Consider the following 19,389-nt stretch of genomic DNA (forward strand, 5'->3'; position numbering starts at 1 on the left):
AGTATCAAAATATTAAATTGTGCAACCTAGGTTGACAATTAAAAAATCAGTATGCTTGGTAAAGAAATTATAGAGAGTAAGTTGTGATCATTTCAAGCTTAAGATTTAATTAAATATTGTTGATTATTATGGAAGAAAGAAGAAATAGTGAGTAGAATTGTAGATGAGAAAGATGGAAATCAAATCATGGGGTATCAAGGAGACATGGTTATGGGTCCAAGGAAAGTATATTAGCTCTTCTTTTTCTTATTCCTTCTTGTTTCTTCCTTTAATTGTCCTATTACCACTATGATGATTTAACTTATTTCTACTTACTCCCTAACTTTTTTTTTTACACTATAGAGTCAAAATCACTCTATAACGATATCATTTATCTGGATAATAATTTTTAACTATTTGTAAAAAAATATTGTTATAGAGAACATATAATATAATATAATATAATATAATAGGAGTTTCAATAATTCAATCAAAACAAACTTGATTGTTATAGACAGTAGCGGAGTCAGAATTTTTTTTACTAAGGAGCAAGATAGGGTGTGACAAAATTTCTACAATTATCATTGTATAGAAGTTAAGGTATCAGGATTATTTATTTTAATTTTTAATAAAATTAAATATTATTAGTATCTTGATAATTGTGCTAGCTAGCATCATTAAAGCAATCATTATCAAGATATTAGCAAAATCAGCACTTTAATTTAGCCTTAGTAGGGGTAGCTAGAGCTGGAAAATATGTTAAATGGTGATAAACATGTACAGTTTATTACTAGCTACTTGTATGTATATGTAGAAATGAGATGACCCTACCATGATATGATTTCCATAAATTAAAAAGAAATAATTTAGTGCATAATTAAGTTAACAAAGAAATTTGTCTTAATTGTACTTTTCAGTAATTTGAGCTTGATGCTGAGCTGTAAAGACTAGCTTAAGAATATAATTTGCTGACTAATACAAAGTAATTACAAAAGAAAACATATGTGATGTTGGGGTTCCTAAGATAATGGAAATGGTAAAGAACCAAATTGAAATAGTAAATAAAATATAAAGGAAAAGAGGATATTGGTTAAAGATATCTAAACACAGTGGATTAACAAAAGATTTAGGGTGTGTTTGGTATAATTGAAAATATTTTTCATGAAATAACATATAACTAAGTTGCATGAACTTCTTACTTTTGAAATCGCATTTGATAAACAATTTTTCGAGAATTCAATACATATCTATAAATATTTTTAAAGAATCTAAATGTCATAAATATAAATATATGTGTAAGTAATAACTGCTTAATCAACTTCAACTTGAAGAATAAACGACAGTTGCCTTTTAGCCTAAGTTATGTGTGATACTAATCATAATATTTGTTAATCTTAATAATACATAACCATTAACCAACACTGCTAGCTACTGCTAGTAATGCTCAGTGATAATATTATCCTTTTCTCTATTACTAATAGATTTGTACTATTTTTGTTGTTGGCAAATTTGTAGCTATAGAGGATCTCTTCTATCTTCCTTTATTTTGGACTTTGTAGTACTTGTCATATGTCATTAGATGTTGTAATTAAAGAGTTGTCAAATAAAAAAAGACTAAAAATGAAAGTAAGATAAACAAATTGAAACGGTGAGAGTAAAAATAGTGTTGTTATGGCTTTCTTGTTTTTCGGATAACCAAGAAATGATCCCCGGGTACTAGCTAGTGGTGCATGATTCGAAACTTGATGTCACAAACCTTTTAATCTCATCTAAGCTATAGCTAGCAGGATCTACATTCCTGAGATCTCAGGGTTCTCAACCACTTCATTGATCAATAGGCCCCACCCTTGGGTGCAAATTTCAAGGACTTACCAGTATATGAGAATGTACAATCGTTGTAGCTTCCTAAACTATACAACCTTTTACATTCAACAGTTGCTAATAAAAATTGTTAAATAGTACACAGATCTTGCCTGAAGTTTCACTTTTAGCCTCGGTATGCAAAATTCCAGATCCCCAACTAGTTTGTGATTGATAAATAAGGTTTCAAAATGGAAAATTTCATGTATAAATAAAAAAGCAGCACAAGTGAGATTTTCAGTAAATTTCTACTATTCACCTCTCTACCTAACAATTCCCCAAAAGAAAATATGAACCACTTGCATAGAATATGACATCAAAGTCTTTAGAGATCGAAGGAAACAGCTCACAGTTTGTTTGTTTTTGGATAACGATGGTGCTCGGACCAGCAAGCGCAAACCCTCCCTTGGGTACTTGTTAACTCCTATCGAGACAGATATTGTACCAGGTACAGAGCTACCAAAACTTAGACAAACACGAAGAAATCACAAAGTGTATTTTTGTCTAAATTTGAACCTTAGACTCCAAGGTTTTCACCCACTTTATTGACCACTAGATCAAGGATGCCAAGAGAACAACTCACAATTTGTGACTAACAAAATAATCTAACTTACCTCATCATAAATAAATACAGAATAAGCTTGATCACTCTGAGGGGGTCTTGTTCTGCGATAAACGTTGAAGAATTCATGATTCATATATGTTTTACCATCTCTTTCCAAACTACAATTTATCCAGATCTTGTAAGTTTCCAATACCAATTCATTCTTTTTCTGCTTTCATTTTCCTTTTTTTAACAGAATTAATTGTGAAGCTAGACAAAAATGTAGATAACATCTTACGCACCCCCACAACCCCGCCAAAAAAGAAAGAGCAAGAAGAAATAAAAATAAAGTTTGAAACTTTAGCATTACTGCATGTACATCAGAGTGTTTCTCTTTGACTGATAGGAAGAAAAACATGCATATCTTTCTCAGATGCCAAATGGTGAATGTTCAAGAGAAATGTCCAAATCATTAAAAGCTAAACATGAATTCCCCAGGAACAGATGTATATAGAAAGGTTCAGAAGAGGCATGTTGTGGATATGAGGATGTTGAGATGGATGTGTGGGCATACTAGGAGCACAAGATCAGGAATGAGGTTTTCGGGAGAAGGTGGAAGTGGTCTCTGTGGCGGACAAGATGAGGGAAGCGAGACTGAGATGGTTTGGGCATGTGCAAAGAAAGTGCATTGACGCACCAGTGAGGAGGTGCGAGCGGTTGGTTGTAGGGGGGAGGGGGAGAGGTAGGCCGAAGAAGTATTGGAGAGAGGTGATTAGACAAGACATGACACAACTTTATATTACCGTAGACATGACTCTGGATAGGAAGGAGTGGAGGTCGCATATTAGGATAGAAGGTTAGTAGGGGTGAAGTGGTGTATTGTCGTGCGTAGGTATAGGCTTGTTATTGCCTGTCATAGTGCTAATCATACCCTTGTAGTTCTTGCCTTATGTCGTGTACTGTGTTTCAATTACCACACTATTTTGTTGTTGTTCTTGTTTCTTTCTTTTAGACTTTACACTGTTTTTCTTATTGATGGTTATGCTTTCTTCATTATTTTGTTATTCTTTTACTTGGGTTCGATACACTTGAGCCAATGGTCTTTCGGAAACAACCTCTCTACCTCCTCGAGGTAGGTCTGCGTACACTCACCCTCCCAAACCCCACTTAGTGGGATTTCCCTAGGTATTTTGTCGTTGTTGTCTCCATGAGGAAGGAGGACTTAATCCATTGAGCTGGCAGAAGGGTGGAAAAAAAACAATTGCAAGTTTTTTCATGACGTACTTTTCATGTTCAAGAGAGAAAAAAGGAACAAAAATAGGCAAATAAAATGTCAGACAGTTATTTGTTAGTACAACAAAGGTGATCCATGTAATATCACTTTAAGTATAATTCTCCCAGGGAAAACCACTGGTGGCAATTTCAGTGAAGTTTACTCTTGGAATACCGAGCAACACAAATGCCATGGTGGTGCTATTGTTCGAAACTTGTCTCTTATTGCACAAAGTGAAAACCTGAACAAACCCAAGAAACAGAAGAGGCAATGCAGAAGTATTGCCTTTCAATTATAATTGGAAGACCGTGACAGTTGATAACTTCTTTGACAGCAGTTCACATAGAGGAATTGTTATGTTGAAGGAGTGGAAGACAATGAAATGGAGCAATGTCAGACACCATCTTTAACATCACCAAAATGAGATGCCAAAGAGACCCTTCGAGCAGGAACAGACCAAAATTTGCCAAAGCTAAAAGGCAAACGAGACAAAGTGCTTCTGGGGCAACTATCACTAACTTTATCATAGTGTATTGTGTAATTTGAGCTGCTTATGTTCCTGGAGTAGCAGAATGAATTGTCCTTATATTTGTAGACCTGTTGGGTACTCCCAACCCCGCTGACTACTATCTGGCCCTTTACAAGAATATGGCCCTGTGCTTTTTGCATGTTTTCAGTAGAGCTGGCTGATGATCCGTTCTTGGACGTCTTTACCCTCTTATCATCAAATCCCAGCGTAACATTTGAGATTGAGGCATAGCTTTTGTCTCCTTTGTCTACATTGTCAGAATGCAAGAGAAGCAGAAACTTTTTAAAGGACTCAAGAGACTGGACAGATGAAGATGGCATCACGACATCAACAGTTTCATTGAAATAAATAATCTGATCCACATTTTGCAAATTTCCTCCGTTTCCCTCCACCATATAATTACTATAACTTAAACCTTGAGCTGACTTAGTAGTGATGTTCCCATAGGATGACTTTACCCATCCTGTCAATGTGATTGATCTACAAGCATTTGTGACAAAAGATCCATCAATGCCTGTAAAATTTGTCATAAGAGAAAACGAAAGAGGCAGACTACTATACTTCAATAACTTCCCTTCTGTCTTTATACTCTTCTCATCCAACCAAAGATGCAAATTTGCATCAATGTACCACACATTAAGAGCATTCGTGACACTGAATGAAATCTTATGCGTATTTCCATCTAAAATCTTCCCTAAAAATGGCGTAATTTCAATATCATACGATGGAAGATCAAACGATCCGATCCCACTGATAGGTCTCCACAAGAGAGGATTGACACCCCCGGTATAGATCACCGTGAATGGCCAAACTGCACCAACCACCACATCATCCACGCTAACTACTACTTCCCTAAAAGCTCCATTCCCTGATGTATCAGTAAGGTTATTTGCACGAATATAATCATTCGGTGGATTACCATACCAAAACTCATCATTCTCATGAAATGAAACATAAATTTCCAGTACAGCCCTATAAGCATTTTGTGGAATTTCAAACTCTTTTGACTGAACATCTGTTGAATTCTCAACCTCAAACCACAATCCATCATTCAACGGCATATTTCTCGAAATAGGTAAGATCAAATCAGCCCTAGAATCAAATGCCTCATACGAATAATCCGAATTTCGCTTATAATCACTATACATTTCTTCAGCAGGATAAAAATGAATAAAAAGTTCCACATGGTATACACCAGTATAGGTACTATCAACTATATTCCCCATATAAACAGCAAGAATTTGATTTTTCATCATAAGCAAAGAGTAATACCTTGTAATATCCTTCTTGACAGTCCAAGCAATCCCATTAGCCCTTGGTTCAGCAGTGCAGCTTCTGAAAATCTCAACCCCACTAAGCCAAACCCCAAAAATTCTATCAAATTGCCTCCCTTTACAAGTTGCTTTCCATTCCAACACAATCTTGGAAAATTTCTGAGATGGGCAATTAAAAGGGGGTGTGTAGTTTGCAAGAAAAGGGGGTTTTCCATATGTGTAACCAAAGTCCTGTTGAAGGACTAAGTATGAACAAGGATTGGTTTTGGGGAGATCTATAGATTTGGTTACTTCAAAATAGGTTGTTGGGGTGGCATTATTGTTCTTGGAAGAAGAATCTAGCTGGGTAATGAGGTGTGATTTAAAGAGAGAGGTACCATGTAGAGTTGCTGTGGAAAAGAGTGGTTGTTGGAGTAAGAAAAAAATCAAGAAGAGGAAAGAGGGGAAGAAGAATGCCATTATGGTTTTGGTTTGTGATGGTAAGTTTTGATTGAGTGGTCAATGTAGTGTAGATGAAAGTTTGGTATCCTGAGTTACAATTTGTTTGTTCTAATACATATTGTTTCGTATTATATTTTATCATTTAAACTTTAAATGAATACATAGATTATATTGTTTTCGATCATTATATAATGTCATATATTTATTATTTGAATGATAAATATCGAGTAGAGCTTTTATGAAAAAATATAATATTAAAGTAACGAAATCAATTAATTGAGGGTGGTACTTACAAAATCGGCATAGATATGATGTCTCGTACCAAATCATTCATTACACAACACAAATCTTTTCATGGTTATATAAGTAATAAATTTAAATGAAAATGATACAATAAAATTTAAATAACAATCGAAATAAACATAATATTTAAACTAACAAAAAAAATATGAAAGATATAAGTTATTTAATTGTTTAATTGAATTATTATCATGTTTAAGATAGGAAAAGGGGGCATTTGATAGTTGAGGTGCATATAGACTGAAGTTATGTGAGGAATTTAGTGTGAGCGGTGAAGTAGCTCATCAGCGGCGGCACTATTGCACGGCGAACGGCGTATGACAAATCCTCTGTTTCGAGGTTTTCGAAGACTTGCCTTACTTTCACTTAGCAAGCCTCTCTCCTCTTCTTCTACCTCTTCCAGGTAAAGCTTATATTTTTTTCAAAATTTCTCTACTTTTTTTTTTCAAGTTAGTTTTGATTATGCTTAGTAGGTAATTGGACATGTTATATGGAATCATGATTTCAAATCAGCATTTGAACATGTGATATGAAATTATTAGTTCAAATGAGCATTTGGATATGTGATGTGGATTGTGGAATCACTATTTCAAATCAGCCTTTGAATATACATTGTGACTTCAAGTTTCCAAAAAGTATGATTTGATAAGTTTATATTTTGTATCAAAAGATTCAACATTTTAAATTTTGCAAAAAAAGATTCATGCTTGGCGCAAAGAGATAGTTATTACTATTGTTGACTAGTGGATCTTTATATGATATATCAATGAGGTGCCTTTGGATATTTTGATATTTAGTTAGTGAATTATGATTTGATCATTTGGTAAGCTTGTATAGGAATTGGGAAAATATTGATAGTTCTTACAGTTTGTGGATTTTTCATGTTTATGAGAAAAAATACAACTTAAGCAATCTAATTGCATGTACAAACAAAACTTCAATTTTAAATCAATCTAATCTATGTCGCGTGCGAACAGGCACTTAAGTATGTCCAATTTAGTTTTGATTATCTCACACTGTTGTCTCCATATTCAGACCAATTCTTGGAAACCCAGAAAACTTTTTGCACTTGTCAAGGTTAGTGCTTAAGGATAGGTTAATCCAACAAAACCCCTGTTGGGAATCAAGGAACTTTAGTCATGGAAGAGTGGATTTTGTGATAACAAGAGATGGGAAACTAAAGTTTGAGGAACATGAAGTGGAGGCACCAAAGACGGAGAAATGGACGACAAAGAAGAAGTTGAAGCTGCAAAGGAAGAGGGAGAAGAAGAAGAGAAAAGCTGCCAACAAGAGAGATCCCAGAAGACTTGGTGTTCAGGGGAAGAAGAAGAAGCAGAAGTTTGACACTGCTGAAGAAAGAATCAAACAGAAGATTGAAAATGTGAGATAAAGATTTTCCTTTTTCACTTTTAGGAGCCCATACTTGTTTTTTTTTCTTTTTTCCAATAATGCTACTGTTACTGTAATTTTCTCCATTATTCTATATGTGGTTACTTGGGTCGAGGGTCCTTCTGAAACAACCTCTCTACTTACTTTCACAAGTTAGGGAGGTAGGAGTAAGGTTGCGTACACACTACCCTCCCCAGACTCTACTTGTGGGACTACACTAGGTTGTTGTTGTTGTAATGCTACTACTACTACTATTGAGGATTCATATAGCTGCCCCCAACTTGTTTGAGATTGATGCGTAGTTCTTGTTTTTGCAAATACCACCGCAGCTACTGAAACTATGGCTCAATCCTAAATTATTTGGTCTCGACTGTATGATTTCTCAATATCCATCCCGTTCCGTCTGAGCCTTATGATTGTTGTCATTATATTGGCTTAATAATCTGCAATAATATTAAGATGACCTGAATTGAAGCACTTGGGAATGAGCTTTAACCTGTTTTCTTCAATTTGGTTGACAAAAAATTAGAAAGAAGCCGGATGAAAATAACAAATTAGACATTCATGTGTTTTCTGTGAGCTTCAACCTGTTTTCTTCAATTTGGTTGACAAGAAATCAGAAAGAAGCCGGATGAGAATGACAAGTTAGACATACTCATGTGTTTTCTGTTGTTATTGTTAAATTTATTGAGGAACCTTTTATTATACAGTTTCTCATTTGGTACTTGGAACTTAGAGTGAGATTGGAGAAGCATTACTGATCCTGCCTTTGTCTTTTTCCTTCTCTTCTTGGCTGTGGTTGTTGGAGCTTAATCTTAGTAGTTATTGCAAAAAAGATCCATTTTGTCTACGATTTCTGTCATGGAAATACTGGAGACTGGAGAAAGAAAAGAGCCTTGGTGCTTTCAAATTACTTCCAATTTTTGTGTCATTTGCTGAAACCAAGTTACAACAAGTCCTGTATGCATGGTTACTGCCTCACTGAGACATTGATACCATTTCGTAGTTAATTGTTGTAGCTATCTTAACCTTTTCCTGGTTTAGGGGTTTGAAGAATTCAGTGTGGTCATCCTATATTTATGTTTATAGAAGCTTAGATTTGTTTTATTTGCATTTTCCTATACTGCTATACAAAACCTATTGTAATTTTTTTTATCTTAACAAAAGCTGACATGTGTTGGCTTTGGGTCAGGCAAAAGTCAAAGAAGCCATGCTAATTGAGAGACTAAAGCGATATGAGGTTTCCAAAGTTCAAGGTCCTGAGGTTAAGCCGCACTTTCTCACTGGTGAAGAACGATTCTATATTAAAAAGATGGCACAAAAAAGGTCTAATTATGTGCCAATTGGCAAAAGGGGTGTCTTTGGAGGTGTTATTCTTAATATGCATCTGCATTGGAAAAGGCATGAAACTGTCAAAGTCATATGCAAACCCTGCAAACCTGGTCAAATTCAAGAATATGTTGATGAAATTGCAAGACTGAGTGGTGGCATCCCGATTCAGATAATTGCAAATGATACCATTGTTTTTTACCGAGGAAGGGAATATGTGCAGCCTGAAATTATGTATCCTATTGATACACTGTCGAAGAAGAGGGTAAGTTTGTTAGAGCTAATTTTCTATAATAACCAAGTAATTGCTTCTCGTCATGGATTCATGCAAAATTCACTTTCTCAAGTCTTCTACCATCAATTTCTAATCATTTCTACCAACTTCCACAATCATTCTTCTGCGGTTGACGTGCTACTTAGTCTATTTGTGTGGGTCCTTCATTTTCTCTATTGACAGAGTTACTTGATACTTGTTGTTGGTGGGAGGTGGAATTAGTCGAGGTGCGCGAAAGCCGGCCTAGACACCACGGTTATCTTTAAAGAAAACACTCTACTACCCTCTTGTGACTTGTGTTATTCACTCAACCTCACAAAAGAACAAAACCCTTTGTTGCACCATATATACCCCATTGCAGTTTGCAATTTCATCTTTTTCCATCGACCTTCTTTACTGCTTCATTTGTGATAAAATTATACGAAAAGATTGGTTGGTTTTTGCCATTTGTTTGAACTATTTTAATCCATTGATGGTTTTTTAGTTCGAAACTGAAACTAAATGTTGTCAGCTTTACATCTTCATTCTTAGGAATGTATACCAAAATGTCATTTATTTCGCTCGGTGAGATAACAAAGTTATCTGTCACTTTGTATTCAACAAAACATAGTAACGATCTTCTTTTTGCAAATGGCTTTTAGATATTTAACCTGCCATTTTTGCCCTCACAGACCTTTATTAGTCTCATACTCTGTTTCTCACATGTTTAATGCTATTTTTTTGGAATCAGTTCACTACACTTAGGATTTGACTTTTAATACTGTTTGATTCTGTCATATTTTACCTATATCTGTGTTTTATCTATTTTTGCATCAACCATGGTATGATTTACTAGTCAATTCTCTTTCTTCAGGCGTTGGAAAAATCCAAATATGAGCAATCACTAGAGTCTGTGAGACATTTCATTGCCATTGCTGAGAAGGAACTTGCACTCTACTATAGACATGTTGCCCTATACGATGACCCAAATAATCAGAGTTCTTACTCCATCCTTGATGATTCAAGAAGCACAAGTGAAAAACAAAATGACGAAATAGGAGAGGAGAACTATTCAGCAGGCGAATCTATTTCCTCGGATCTCGAGTTACCTCAAATTGATGATTATTGTTCTGATGACAAACAATCTTTAAGGGAATTTGAATTTGAGGATACTGACGAATCAAGTAGTGATGACTTGGATTCTGGGGAGGAGGAAACTAGTAATTACTGAGGTAGCATATGGTTAAATATTTCAATATTGAGACCTGAAATAATGTGGTTTTAATTCTTGATCTGATAATTGAGGGATTGGAATAGAATAGGCCTTTTCAATTCTAAATCTTCTGTTTGGTTATCCTGAAATTGGCACAGAAATTGGAATTTGATCTTTAATTTGTTTGATGCAATTTCATGAGCTAATTACCTTTTCAATTGGTTTGGTTGTATGGGCACTAGACTCCAACAAGAATGATTACTGATGAGATTATCTTGGGGTTCCTCCCCTTGTGTTGGCAACAAGCTAACCTGATTGATTGGTTGAGTGTTGATATTTGTAACTTGACTGTAGAATTTTACTTTTTATATCTTCGATTGATGGTTGAAGGACTTCTTTAAAGCTTCTACAAAATCTTTGTGGGCAAGTCTTGGTTACAGATTTGATTTCAATGACACATGCTTCACTCCGGCAGAACTACAATAAATGGCATTCAGGTTGGTTGAAGAGAAGGGTCAGATATTTTCCTGGTAAGTAATTGTTGCATATATATATATGTACATTTGCACCTTACCTTTTGCTGACACCGGGTCCAATATGGAACTGGTTCTGCAATGTGTTTCATTTTGTTTTTTTCCCACCTTTGTTTTATCCCATGCATGCGCGAAGTCATTTTATGTCTGATTACTTTGTTTGGAGAATCCCAAGCTAGCTAACTTGATATATGCTTTTTGACAAATTTGAGCCCTTATGTAGCTTGATTTCCAGCATAGTACTTTTGGAGATTCTGTACCTTATATTCTTGATCAACACTATCTTGCTTCTAAATATGACAAGGCAATTGTGTAAGGGTTTAGACATATATACCAATGTTGTCTTTTTGAACTTTATATGTTAGGATTCTAATTCTCTTTCGCTCGTTTTACTCTTGTACTATATACCTCTGCGAAACCTTTTTGCCCTTTTGCTTGTTACTTGATTCTTTGAGTATGGCATACATGTTTATGCTTTGGTAAATAGTAAACCAACCTCATATCAGAATTAAGCAACACCTCAGTTTTTATCTGTATGTGAAGCTGGTAAGCACCTTTTGAGTTCTGAAGCAACTTCACTTAACCGATCAAATCAAAATTTTCGATCTCTTCTCTAGATATCATGTGGTTAAACTATATTTGTTGTCTTTCAGCTTGGTAGATCTTGAATTATTAGTTGCTGCTTGTACCCTGAATGTCTTGGTTGATATTAGTTATTTTTAATCTTTCCTCACCCTATTTTGCAGAAAAATTGCGTAATCTTATTTGACAAATGAGACGCCCGTAAAGAAATCATGTTAAGATGGATCATAAAAAAAAGCCAAGTGATTTCTTCTTATTCATCTAAGTCTTGGTTGGCAGTGTTTACTGGTGCCTGTGACTCTAGGAGCTGAGACATAGAAGGTACTTGATGAAATAATTGAAGTGCACGGAAAAATAAGTGGTTAGTAAAGATCAGAACGTGCAAAAAATAATTTAAACCTTGAATGAACTCATATAAAATGGGACAGAGGGAGTAATGGTTTGTGTTTCTTCATTTGGGAGTGTTTGGATTGACTTTTCTTAATCGGTTTATAAGTTAAAAACTAAAAGCTTTAGACTTCTTTTGGTACTTTTTTACTTGGGAACACCAACCTTTTGTGTTATCCAAACACACAAAAAAGAGAGTCAAAAGCCAATCTAAGATTAAAAAAAGAGTTTTTAAAAGTAAAAAATCACTTAAAATAAGTTAATTCAAATATTCATTCAGAAATGATCACCAAAAAGGATTTTTATTCAAAATCGTACTTGTGTCTTTAGAAAAAGAAAATAACACCCATTCTGGGACGAGTTGGAAGAGGAATTCCTAATTCATACACGGATGGGATTGATCACACTTGATTAGTGAGAAATTCTTACACCAATCATTTACGAGTGGGTATTACACCAAGTCAAACACAAGATTCACTACTGGAGTCTTCATACTCTTGTTAGTTAGGACAGAGAGTTCTCCCTTCCCACCATCTCGAGCTCTCGCATCCAGGATGAATAAGCAAGAAATTCACTATAAAATTTGACATGACACAATCCCTAAAGAGTCTAGTCTCTATCGTGAAACAAATCTAATGAACCAATATTTATTTTAATTCTATAATTATTTAGCATATCTACAATCGATAATTAATAAGTAGAATTGATAATTTTCAAAATCGAACCGAACAGACTAATCTAAACTCTATATTTGTCAACCCTAAGGACTATTTTGGTCATTTTATCTAAATTAGCCTTATTTCTTTCTTCTTCACGGGAATATTGCAATCTGCAAATCAGTAAAGCAGTGATAAGGAGATATTTTTCAAAGAAAAAAAGATGGCTGGATTATCACAAGATTGGGAGCCGGTGGTGATTCGTAAGAAAGCGCCGACCGCCGCCGCACGGAAAGATGAGAAAGCAGTCAACGCCGCTCGCCGCGCCGGTGCCGAAATCGAAACCGTCAGAAAAGGTATACAGTATCCTGCTCCTTTTTTTCATCTTAGCCTTATTGATTTTCTAACTACCTTTTTTCCGATGAGTTATACTATATCCTGCTCCTTTTTTCATTCCCGTTCGTTTTTGCTTGGTATGAACTAGGGCTTTTATTTTCATTTTTATTTTTATTTTTCCGGTCAGGTTAACGGCCAATTTCGACGTACACCTCTTTATCTATGGTTCCTGTTTACATATAGCTAAGTCATGCTCCAATTGAATAACTCAACTCCTAATAAAACACTTTTGATTAAGAAAATTTTGAATTTTTTTTTGCTCGTGTTCTCAATCGTCTATTAGATAGTTAAACATATTATTTTTAATGATATGCATCAACCTCAAGTAGAAAATGTCTGTGGTTTTATAGATGCGTATAATCAAGGAAGTGACATATTTTATGTGGTTAGCTTAGCTATATCTAATAGACGAATGAGAACACACTCAAAAAAATAAAATTTGAATCGGAAGTGTCTATTTGGAACATGACTTAGTTCAAATGTCTAAGTGGAATATCCTAGAAAGTTTAAGGGGTTGGCTATGTATGAGGCCTGGTTATGTTTCAATTATGGCAGTCATGTGATAGTATTATACTACATTGGTCTGCAATGAGTGTCTGTACGGTTTTTATTTTGCTTTTCCCAAAGATACAAACGACTGTTGCCTCTAATGGGATTTGGACCAAGGTTCCAAGGCTGTTACTCCAGATTTTCAGCTCTAAACTATACATTTGGGGCAAGTGAGTTTATATCTCATAAAGCTTAAACCTTTAGAGAGCATACTTATATTTACTTAATTGAAGAAGTTAATATTGTCTAGATTCATTCTCTGTGTTTAGGTTAATAGCAAAACTTACTCTTCCTGGTTTTGGTTTTGTGGCAAATAGAAATTTCAATGTGATGGTAGATTTTCTTATTTATAACTTATCTTCTTCGTGTGGTCCAGATTCGCTGTTAGTAGCCTAAAATCCTATATAAGGAGCATATTGTATATTGTCTTCTACCAATTAAGCCAAATTCTCCCTTCTTTTTTCTTCTCTATTTTAACATTAGGAAAGGGAGGCTCCAAGTTTCTTTTATGTGCATTTTTCTTTTCTACTTTGTTTGCCAAGAGAGATTAGTAATCTGAATTTTGATATTGGTAAGTGGAAAGTGGAAACTGCTAGGTCCTGAGAGATATGCACGTCGCTTTGTCATTGCATGTTGAGGGCAGTCAGGGTCGGGAAGGAAATGACTCGTTAATGTTGGAACGCACCTACTTTAATGTAGAATGATATCTCTCTATATGTTCTATGCTTTTGCCAATTGCTAGATGGTGCAAAACTTCATTATTGGTGTGGTATTTTTTTTGGTTGACATCGATCCTTTAGTTGTAAAAATGAGAAAAATGTTTTGCGCTCATGAAATCTATTTTCTGATGCAGCTACTGCTGGGTCAAACAGGGCTGCCTCTAGTAGTACAACTTTGAACACGAGAAAGCTAGATGAAGATACTGAGAATCTGTCACGTAAGTTTGAGTTGATATTATAACTAGAAACACTTCTATAAAACAATGTGGTTAGAGAGCTTTTCTTTTCTCTGACTTATTATCCACCGCGATTCGAACCATGCGCCACTTGCTCTAGGAATTCATCTATTAGCAAAAAAAAAAAAAAAAAAGCTCTTTACATCCTGACTTGACAAGCAGAAACTTTTTAAAGGTTTCTCCTTCAGGCAAATACCAATTGGTTTGCCACTGAAAAAACCCCAGACATTTTATCTTTTGGTGATGACGTCGGGTGTTACTTTTTTTTTTTTTGTTCTCAGATGAAAAGGTACCTACTGAACTGAAGAAAGCCATTATGCAAGCTCGACAGGATAAGAAGCTTACGCAGTCTCAACTTGCCCAAGTATCTCTCTCTCTCTCTCTCGCGCTCTCCCTGCTCTTGCCCCCCTTTTAAAAAAAAAAACAAAGCAATCATCTATATATAGATAGATTCAAGAGAGAGGCTTAATTCATTGTATTAACATAATTTTGGCAATCCCTTTGTTGTGCAGTTGATAAATGAAAAACCACAGATCATTCAGGAGTATGAATCTGGAAAGGCAATTCCAAACCAACAGATAATTTCTAAGCTGGAGAGAGCTCTTGGTGCGAAACTTCGTGGAAAGAAATAAACTGCAAGAATGGGGGAAAGTGAACCTTTTGGCCCTCACTATCTTTTGGGGTCCTAAAAGTGGTCATGTACATGAGCCTTTTTCTTTTGAACGTTTGCTTTAACCAGTATGGTGGTGGTTCTTGTGTCTGGGTGTTACTTTCGTGGTTAAACTGAGTGTTTTCTCTGTCAAAAATGGACGTGCTTGCTTCTTGCTATGTGTATTAGTTTTTGGATTGTGATTCCTAATTTCTTTGTAGGGATGTCTTGTTTTTTAAAATGGAGGATACTTCCATTTTGTGACGCCATTCAACAATTTTCTGTCAATATTATTACCTTTTGAAGTATTTCCAAACTGTCCTTAAAATTAGAGATAGCGAATGTTAGCATGTGATTATAGTTGAAAACTTGAAATATTCGTTAAAGACTAGGCTAAACTTTTGAATTTTTTTAATTAATACATTTTTAAAATTTGAAACATTCATTCATTTTAGACCACTAAAAAGTGCTAGAAATCACACACATTGAATTGGAGGATTTATGAAGACATTAGTGCAAATAATAAGTTGCTATTTAAGATATCGATCTTCATTATTATTGCTAATAGATCGTTTTTCTCTTGGCAATATAATTTTTTTTAATTAGTTCTTCTACTAAATGAAAAATAATAATTTTCTTAAAAATGGAACTAGTAGTCCGCATATTAATTCAAGTCAAATTCAATAGATTTTATTTAAACAGTATTTATATATTAAAATCCTTATATCGTAAAATTAAAATTAAAATCTTAATTTCGCCTCTACGTTACATTCTGCTTTAACCGTCAATAGCTTTGCAGTCCATTATTTATTATGGATATATTTTGTGCAGGAACTGCCGATTTGTTTATTGGTATTTTCCTTTGATATTATCTTTTGGCTGTCGTATGATGAGTTCATCTACTTAAATACAAAGCAATTTTTTCACCATTAAGTCACATTGAAAAGTGTTACGGAAATATCGTTGATTATTTAACAATAATCACAAATTAAAAAAAATAACATAAAATTTTAATGATTCAACTATGTCTTATTATTTGGATCCTAACAAAAAGCTCAAAACTCACTATTAAGAAGAGACAAAGTCAAAATTTAAAATTGAATCATAATTTTAAAACTTAAAATGGAGTACGTAATAATAACTATATCCTGTTGTTCAAGCGGTGGTTTTAAGAAGAAAAAAGGCTTCTATCAGCACTATAAACAGGGCCTAAGGCACCCAATTTTGGAAGGTCTCAAATTTTTTACCAAGAACAAATTATGTGTTATTTTTTTATTAAAAAAATTAATTATTTATAATAAAAAGTATATATATATTTTTTTTTTATTTTTTTTATTATATTTCTTTTCTAACATTCACATTATTTATTTTTTTAAACTCTTTTTTGCTTAAAGTTTGTCAACTTATTGGTTATAGAATTGTGCTAACAATTCATATAATGATTGCTTTAATAAAATAATATTTTTCAACGTTAATTGATAAAATTTTACCTAAAACTAATCATTTTAAATAAAAAGAAGTACTCGAAAAAATCATTTATAAAAAAAATTAAGTAATAATTTGCATATAAATAGTTATAAAAATAATTTTTAAAATAAATATATATGAAATTTGTTAGGCCTCAATTAAAATTTTGCTTTAGGCCCCCAATTACGTTGAGCCGCCCCTGACTATAAACTATATGCAAATAGATAAAGACTTAAAAAGAGATAGACTGAAATACTATTTAATAAATAGTACACCTTCCGTTCATTTTTATTTGTCACTAATTCTTAAAATAAATTTTGATTTTTACTTGTCACTTTTGACATATCAGGAAAAAACAATATTTTTTTCCATGTTTTACCCTCAACACACTACATCAAAAATGAAAATTAGCAACATTTAATTAACGGCAATTAGCACTCTTTCTATATGTCCATAAAGCCTTTAACGGCATTGGTCCTAATGACACTTAATTAATGTCCGTAAATATTTTAACACTCTTTATTAATGTTTATATTTATTGCCGCTAAAAATTATTTTTGTATAGTAACATTAAATACTTATTTTCCAAATTATTTTTCAAATGATTTAATAGGAAATAATTTAATAAAATACTTATATTAGTATTAATTATTTTTTTAATGAAGATGTTGTAAAAATTAGGGGGAAAGGGTGAAGTTGAGCAACGATGAGAGGAAGATGACAAAAAAAAAAAACAAATTGACAAGATATTTTCATGAAAACGTTAGGTCACTTCTTTCGTCATGAAAATACATTTAATTTTATCAGACGTAATAAATCTTCCTAGTTCCAAAAATAAAATAAAAATGTGTACAATCTCCACTTCTCAAGGCCTATAAATCAACCCACTCAAAAATTAAATCTTATCCAAACAAAAAGGTAAAAATGACAAGTTTTCAAAAATTCCATGAAGAATGGCATGAACATCTTCGTGAACTAGTACAACAAATGACCAAAGTACCAAAATCTTGTACTACAAATCAAGATGAACAAAACACAAAATTATTAATCCAAAAAGTTACTTCACATATTAATGAATATTATCGAGTTAAGTCATTAGCAGCCAAAAATGATATACTTTATATTTTTAGTGCACCATGGTCTAATTCTCTTGAGAGATCTTTGTATTGGATTGCTGGTTGGAGACCTACTACTGCTTTTCATATTATATATTCTGAATGCGGAATTCATTTAGAAACTCACATAACTAATATTCTCAATGGATTTCGTAATGATGATCTTGCGGACTTATCTCCAAATCAGCTCACTCGATTTAGTGAACTTCAATGTGAAACTATTCGACAAGAAAATACTATCACCGAAGAACTTTCCGATTGGCAGGTAAACACTTCAACTTATTTATTTTTAGCTTTATTTAGTCCTCCTTTTCTTTAAAGAGCAACTTTCACCTATAACAAACATAAAAATCATATTTATATGTTATAACTATAGTTTGCATAATTGCACTCCATAGCAAATTTTATGTTTGCTATGGAGCTTTTGATTTGCATAATTTGCTAGATACATTCAATTTTATAAAAATTGTTCAGTTTTGTATAAATTCATTTATACATTATAATTTGTATAATAAGATTTGTACTTGTATAATTATAAGTGTATCAGACGAAAATATTTGTATTTATTTATACACTTTTATCTCGCTTTATACAAATAAAAATGCATTTTATACATTTGTATACCGAATGGGTAATTGTATACGAAAATGACTAATTGTATACCGAACCAGATGACGAAAAAATGGGATGTTTGCTAATTACAAATAAAATAAACTATGACTATAGCATTTAATTTGAATTAATAGTTTGTTATTTCATACAATTTTTCCTTCTTTAAACTCTTGATTCGAAAAATAATTCATCTTATTTGAAGTAGAGTAACAATAATTATCTTATATAATATTCCCTCTGTCCATAATTACTTGTCCACTTTGGAATTGACACACTTATTCATAAAACAATGATTAACACAATGAGATTATCACTTTACCACTATTAAGAATGAATTAAAAATCTAAGATTTTGAAGAAGTTTTACATTTTTTAAAGTAATTAATTGAGGATATAATTTATCAAAATGGACAAGTAATCAAAAGAATAACTAAAAAAGAAAAGTGGACAAGTAATTATTTTGAATTAGGGAATTATTTTTGTTTTTCAACTAATATATATTTTTGAGTTGTAGGATGGTGCAAATGAAATAGTTGAAAAGATAGAGAAGAAGATGGAAAGGCTTGTAGAGATATTGGAGAGAGCAGATGAAGTGAGGGTCAACACCATCCACAAATTGGTGCACCTCTTAACACCACAACAAGCCCTCCAGTTTTTGATTGCCGCAACCTACTTGCTTTTTGGGATTCGTACCTGGGGAATCAATCACGATAATCAACGTGTCAAGGGATGAACTTTAGATTTTATTTGTGTTGAAGTCTGATTAATTTAATTTTTTTTTTAATTTTAGATTGTAGTTTAATGTTGAACTTTTAATAATAGTAGTATAGTAGTATTATTGTTTAATTTACTCTCACATTTTCATAGTCTTTTCACGGTCATCCATATACCTTCGTGATTTTTATCTTATAATTTTTATGGTTAAAACGTATTTATAACTATTGTTTGTAACATTATAAATAAGGGGATAAATTATATTAAAGTATAAAAGTGGTGCGATGATTTTGAAGAAAATCAAATCGTCACGATGAATATAACGAACATAAGTTTTACCATAACATGTAAATATTTGGCAGAGTCAGTTTAACTTTGCATGCCTTTTTCG

The 19,389-nt window shown here is 33.3% G+C and overlaps 4 protein-coding genes across 4 annotated transcripts; 3 read left to right on the forward strand and 1 right to left on the reverse strand.

Moving 5' to 3' along the window:
* Positions 1-3,861: 3,861 nt before the first annotated feature.
* Positions 3,862-6,204, reverse strand: LOC125811942 (peptide-N4-(N-acetyl-beta-glucosaminyl)asparagine amidase A-like). The gene is given in 3 exon segments (XM_049491485.1): positions 3,862-5,920; positions 5,923-5,987; positions 6,194-6,204. Coding segments are annotated over 3 exon segments (1,947 nt in total). The 3' UTR covers positions 3,862-4,049.
* A 246-nt stretch (positions 6,205-6,450) lies between these two features.
* Positions 6,451-10,577, forward strand: LOC125811527 (uncharacterized CRM domain-containing protein At3g25440, chloroplastic-like). Its single transcript, XM_049491034.1, has 4 exons — positions 6,451-6,603; positions 7,236-7,581; positions 8,782-9,183; positions 10,046-10,577. The coding sequence occupies exons 1-4, from the start codon at positions 6,518-6,520 to the stop codon at positions 10,400-10,402; spliced, it is 1,191 nt and encodes a 396-aa protein (XP_049346991.1). The 5' UTR covers positions 6,451-6,517; the 3' UTR covers positions 10,403-10,577.
* Positions 10,578-12,688: 2,111 nt separating this feature from the next.
* On the forward strand, positions 12,689-15,399 carry LOC125811535 (multiprotein-bridging factor 1b-like). Its single transcript, XM_049491041.1, has 4 exons — positions 12,689-12,898; positions 14,341-14,424; positions 14,724-14,806; positions 14,955-15,399. The coding sequence occupies exons 1-4, from the start codon at positions 12,766-12,768 to the stop codon at positions 15,072-15,074; spliced, it is 420 nt and encodes a 139-aa protein (XP_049346998.1). The 5' UTR covers positions 12,689-12,765; the 3' UTR covers positions 15,075-15,399.
* Positions 15,400-17,482: 2,083 nt separating this feature from the next.
* Positions 17,483-19,017, forward strand: LOC125811943 (protein DOG1-like 1). Its single transcript, XM_049491486.1, has 2 exons — positions 17,483-17,938; positions 18,799-19,017. The coding sequence occupies exons 1-2, from the start codon at positions 17,483-17,485 to the stop codon at positions 19,015-19,017; spliced, it is 675 nt and encodes a 224-aa protein (XP_049347443.1).
* The last annotated feature ends 372 nt before the right edge of the window (positions 19,018-19,389 follow it).

Source organism: Solanum verrucosum, unplaced genomic scaffold, assembly GCF_900185275.1.
Source record: "Solanum verrucosum unplaced genomic scaffold, falcon-dt-bn FXZP01000238.1, whole genome shotgun sequence".
Classification (NCBI taxonomy): domain Eukaryota; kingdom Viridiplantae; phylum Streptophyta; class Magnoliopsida; order Solanales; family Solanaceae; genus Solanum; species Solanum verrucosum.